The sequence below is a fragment of the Falco cherrug genome, chromosome 9 (genome assembly GCF_023634085.1).
Source record: "Falco cherrug isolate bFalChe1 chromosome 9, bFalChe1.pri, whole genome shotgun sequence".
Classification (NCBI taxonomy): Eukaryota; Metazoa; Chordata; class Aves; order Falconiformes; family Falconidae; genus Falco; species Falco cherrug.
Window position 1 is genome coordinate 7,545,442 of NC_073705.1, and position 4,973 is coordinate 7,550,414.

The following is a 4,973-nucleotide window of genomic DNA, read 5'->3' on the forward strand; positions in this document are numbered from 1 at the left end:
GTTGGGCATCTAACTTGCCCTTAGCGCCTGCAAGCCAGGTACTTAGACCTCTGATTGCTAATATCTCTGCCTGCAGTGGCAGGCACAAAAGCAAGTGTCAGCGTTGGCATTGGCAGAGCTAAATCTGTCCAGAGGAGGAGGCAGGTGCTGGGGAGTGGGGTTTGTCCGTCGCAGCCGTGGCTGTGCTGGCTTTGGGGACCAGCAATTCCCCAAGCTACCCCACTGGCAGCGGAGGGGACTGGAGAGTGGGAAGACACCGAGTACCCGTTGGTGGCCCTGGGTAGGTGTCAGGGTCCTTGTTTCGGCCCCTCTGCACCCAAGTTTCTGCTGTAGCTGGGAATAGGTGGGGATGAGGCCAGGAAGGTGTTAGGAAGGGCCAGGGTTTCAGGCAAGTGCCAGCGCGATGTGACAAGGACACTGAAGGTCAGTCATCACCATCTCACCCTGGTGAGGACTCTGACAGCACCTCAGGATGGGTCTCGGTGTCAAGGCATGAGCGGGGTGGTGGGACTGCAGCAGGGCTGGTGATGCCAGGGCAGGTTTTTATGCTCATGCCAGGGATTTCTAAGGACAAGATTTTCTTGAACTCCGCTGCTCTGCCCTGGTTTGCACACAGGAGCTGGCTCTTGTAAGTGGCATCTTGACACTAAGCAGAATTTGTTGCCGGAGGGACTTTTCTTAATAGGCAGGAGAGTGGCAACTCTGCAGCTCTGTGGAGAGCTCTGAAGGACCTGCTCCTCCCTGACGCCCTGCCTTGGACAGCAGCTACAGGCAGGTCCCCAGGGGACTGTCCGCCACCAGGACGATCCCGCTGTAAGCCTTCAGCCCACCTGCCCCCAGCCGCCGCCTGGCCCTGCCAGCTCTGCCTGTTCTGGAGCAGCATCCCCGCTCTGCCTGCGCTGCAGGGCTGGAGAGCCAGCGCGGATCCCGTTCCCTGTGCCCCAGCAAAGGCCGCGTGTGAGCGGGAAAGCGATGCGGTAGCTTCTCTTTAAGGCACCCTCCTCTTCTTCCATTGCACCGGCTGGGAACAGGGACTTGAGAGCTGGAGCAGGGCTAAAAGTGGAGCAAACGCGTTGTCCCCCCTCCCCAAGGTGATCCCGGCAGCAAACCCCCATAATATCCTTTTGTCCAAGCAAACCTAGGTGAGATGGAAGGGAAGGACAGGACGAGGTGACCCACAGGAGGTGGGGGGTTGACTCAGGGTCCTCATCTCCCGAAGCGGAAGGTGAAGCCCCCTTTTTTCCTGTTGTAGCCGTTGAGCTCCTCGGCCAGGTTCCCCAGGGTGCCACTGCGCTTCTCCCCTCCCACCGGCAGCAGCTCGGAGCCCCCCTGCCTGCCCGGCCGCTGCCTGGCCCCCTCCTTGCCGTAGCCCCGCAGCTCCCGGATGATGCCCAGCAGCGCGCTCAGCTCCTCGCTTCGCCTCTGCTTCGCTCCTGCCCTCCGGCCGGCACCCACGTCCTTGGCTGCTGCCACCTGCCAGCTGGGGCTGAGCAGGGTCCCTTCCCCGGGGTCTCCCGGCTCCCGCCGCTCGCTGGGGGGGAAGCAGGCCCCCAGGCTCAGGAGGAAGAGGCAGGACAGTGAGTAGGGGGCTCTCATCTGGGGGAGGCACAGGAAGGGAAAGACATGTCGGCAAACCACAGAGCATCCTCAGGCAGCGGCTTGAAGCAGCAGCAAGGGCAGTATGTGGCTGGCGTGAGTTCCCCATCCCCACTGCAGCATCCACAAACCAGCCCTGCCATCCCTACGCCCTGCAAGAAAACCCCTCCAGCACCCACCACTCCTCCTGCAGCCCCCACACCAGCTGCTGAGGGAGGTGCCTGAGCTCACTCTGCCTCTCCCCTGCCTCCTTCAGACCTGCTCCCCTGCCTCTTCAGCAACTCCTGCTCACAGGTGAGAGCCTTACAGCTACTCCCCTGTTCCCAGCTGAGAGCTGGGCTCTGCTGGGGGCTGAGTGGGCTATTAGCCAGGCAGGCTGGTGGGCTTGTGACCTGCAGCGCCTGGCTAATGCGAGAGCAGCGGAAGGTACTCGGCGTCCCTCTGCTTTATGGGGCTCAGAGGTGCCCCACTGGCAGCAGGGCAGGAGGGAGCACAGCCCTGGCCGCATGCAGCGATGCTGCAGGCAGCCGGGGTGCCCCTGAGCACGGGCAGGGCTGCTCTGCCTCCCCTCGCACCTCCTGCAAAGGCTCAGAATGGAGGAATGGATTTCTTTATTATTATTTTTTGCTGGAGGTGTTGCCTTAAAAGTCGCTGTGGGTGATGGGGGCCAGGCTGTCTGTCCTGTGCTTGCAGGGCGGTGGGCTGCTGTGGGTGGTCCTCGCTCCTGTGCTGGACCCAGCTGAGCCCAAGCCCTTGCCTGCCCCCCGCAGCGCCCCTCTGCCCACGGGCTTCACTTTGGGGTGCTCCCTGCCTCATTCGCACCTTGCCACTGTCCTGTGCTCCCCCTTTTTGCACCTGGTTGCCCGTCGTGGAGACAAATTGCTGGGTGCAACCAGAGCAGGGAGCACCTTCCCAGCCCAAGCAATCGTCACCGAGTCCCATCCTGGGGGTGCCGGGGGGTGCCCTGCCCAGCCCTGCCCGTTGCCCCCAGCTGCCTCCCACCCGCCTTTGCCTTCTCGCTGGCTGCGCTGCCCATCGAGGCAAAGGTGCAAAGTGGGCACGTGGGGGAAGACAAGACAGACAGACAGACAGCTGCCAGTCACTCACCTCTCTGCCTCAGGCGATGCCCCGGCGCTGCCCGCCCTGGCCCGGCTCTGTGCCACCCTGTGTCCAGACTGAGCTGGCCAGCCCGCCTTGCCTGCCGTTAAATACCCACCGGCACTAATTGCCGTGTCACCCCTTGAGCGCGTGGCCGGCTCGCAGGGCTGTGGCTGCACAGAGCACAGCCTGGGATCCTGGCGGGGAGGGGGCTGGCGGGGGGGGGACGGGGGCTGGCCGAGCCACCACAATGGGAGCACGGCACCACTGCTGATTAACGCGCCTCCTTCGTTTGCCGCCTCATTTAGAGGAGCGGCTGGGTGCACCCTGGGCTGAAGCTGGCCTTGAGTCACCGGCAGCTGGTGGGGATGCTGGTGGGAGGGAGGGTCTTGTCTGGGGGCATGAGTGTCCCCAGCCCCCTCGGCTGGTACATATTCATGTGTGGCTGTTGGGGGTCCCAGCCACGCGTGCAAGTGTGGTGGGTGCACAGGCACCAGTGGAGATCCCCGCACCCCCAAACCTGCAGAGGGACTGGGCGCACATGGGCAAGACCAGGTGCTCCCACCCTCACTGGCCAGTGCGGGCAGCCACCAGTGCTAACGTGTGGTCCCCAACGCCTGGCACTCAGCCGTCCCCTCCCGGCTCTGGCCTGGCCTGGGGCAGAGCAGGGTGCGGGGTGGGCAGTGGGAAAGGGCCGGGAGCATCGCTCGGTGCTCTGCCCATCAGTGCAGATGGGGGGGACCGGGTCCCCTTGGTGCCAAGCCCTGCCACCACCCCCTGCCCCAGCCCCAGGGCCACCCCGAGGTCCCGCAGTGCTGGGTTTGGGCTGCAGCCCCTGGAGCCCCGGGAAGCCTCCGCTGCCCCAGCCCTGCCCCACCAGGTCTCCCCAGCAGTTTTGCAGGGCAGTTTTGGCAGGCCAAGCCCGCCATGGGCCGGTTCCCAGGAACGCCATGCCACAAGCCCAGCACGGGGAAGCAGCTGTCACCTGCAGCACGGCAGGAGCCGTGGCCATTGCTGCCGCTCCCTTTGCCATCACTGTGGTGGGTTCCTCCAGCGATGTCCCTGCGCTGCGCTGTGAGCATGGCTGCCGACACGCCAGCTAACGATGAGTTCCTTTTATTAAGGAGTTTAGAAAGTCCACATGTACAGCGTTGGACACCACTCACACACAACCTAGACTTGACAGCACTGCTACACACCATGACCTGGCCCAGAGCTTCGCTGGGAAGGTCCGTGGCCAGGTCCCAGACCCCCCCAGCCACCCTTGCCCACCCCTCTCCAGGGAGGTGTCACCACGGACGGGTTTAGCCTAATCCGGGGCCACGGAGTGATGCGTGCGCTCTCGGGAATAATCCTGGGAAATCCTGCGTCTCGGCATGGATTAAATACCTCTCGTGCAAGTCAAAACAAAGTCGTTAGGGAGTCCTGGGTGACACAGGCAGTTACTCAAGGGTGTGCTATGACAAACTGCACATACAACGTCCCCTCCCCGGCACAGAAAAACACCGGTGGAGGGGTCCAGGGAGGGGACGAGCCTTTCCACCCGGGCACGTGGCTCTGTGCCTTCTTGTCCTGAAGGCAAGCACTAGAAAACCCAGCTACAGCTAATCCACTGAAATGAATGAACAAAAAGTAAAGATGGGTGCTGTGCTCCCCACCTGCACAGAACCCTTTCTGGAGGGGTCTGGCAGGGTGCGGGAAGCCCCATGGAATCTGCCGGGGGCATCTGCTCTTGTGCTGGCTGGGAAATGCCACACTGAGCTCCCCCAGATCCCACCGTCCCAGAAAGCCAGCCTGGCCAGCTGCTCTGGGCAGGGATGGAGTGGGCAGAGCTGGTGCCTGCGCTCAGAGCTCATCCTCGCCCGAGGGCTCTGATGAACATCCCTGGCAGGGGGGAAACGTGCAGTGACCCCCAGCACATCACTGTCCCTCTCCCCTGGCAGGACAGACAGGACCCGCCTGGCAGGCGAAAGGGCTTGTCTAGCACAGGATCCCAGGTGGGAAAGACTTAAGAAGCACGCAGGGAAGAACAAACCTGCCACAGTTGGGAAAATGAACCTTTGATCTCCCTGCCCCTTAAGCCTCCTTTAACGGGGGTGGCAGGTGCTCCCCCCCGGGGCAGCCTGTCCGGCTGACTCTCTTGGGGCCAGGGCCCGGCATGGGGACTCTGCTCCCCGTTGCTGCTGTAGCACAGGCAGAAAATCATGTAAAGGGTGGCAGGGTCCCAGCTGTCCCCCTCCCCTGCCTGTTCCTACACAGCCCACTCAGGGGGTTTTGTG

At 63.0% G+C, this 4,973-nt stretch overlaps 1 protein-coding gene across 1 annotated transcript; it reads right to left on the reverse strand.

Annotated features, from left to right (window-relative positions):
- Positions 1-2,818, reverse strand: QRFP (pyroglutamylated RFamide peptide). Its single transcript, XM_055721097.1, has 2 exons — positions 2,704-2,818; positions 1-1,596 (listed from the first exon to the last, which is right to left on the reverse strand). The coding sequence occupies exon 2, from the start codon at positions 1,594-1,596 to the stop codon at positions 1,207-1,209; it is 390 nt and encodes a 129-aa protein (XP_055577072.1). The 5' UTR covers positions 2,704-2,818; the 3' UTR covers positions 1-1,206.
- Between the last annotated feature and the right edge of the window lie 2,155 nt (positions 2,819-4,973).

Excerpts from the sequence above, each read along its gene's own strand:
- QRFP (XM_055721097.1), bottom strand. The coding sequence starts at position 1,596 with ATGAGAGCCCCCTACTCACTGTCCTGCCTCTTCCTCCTGAGCCTGGGG.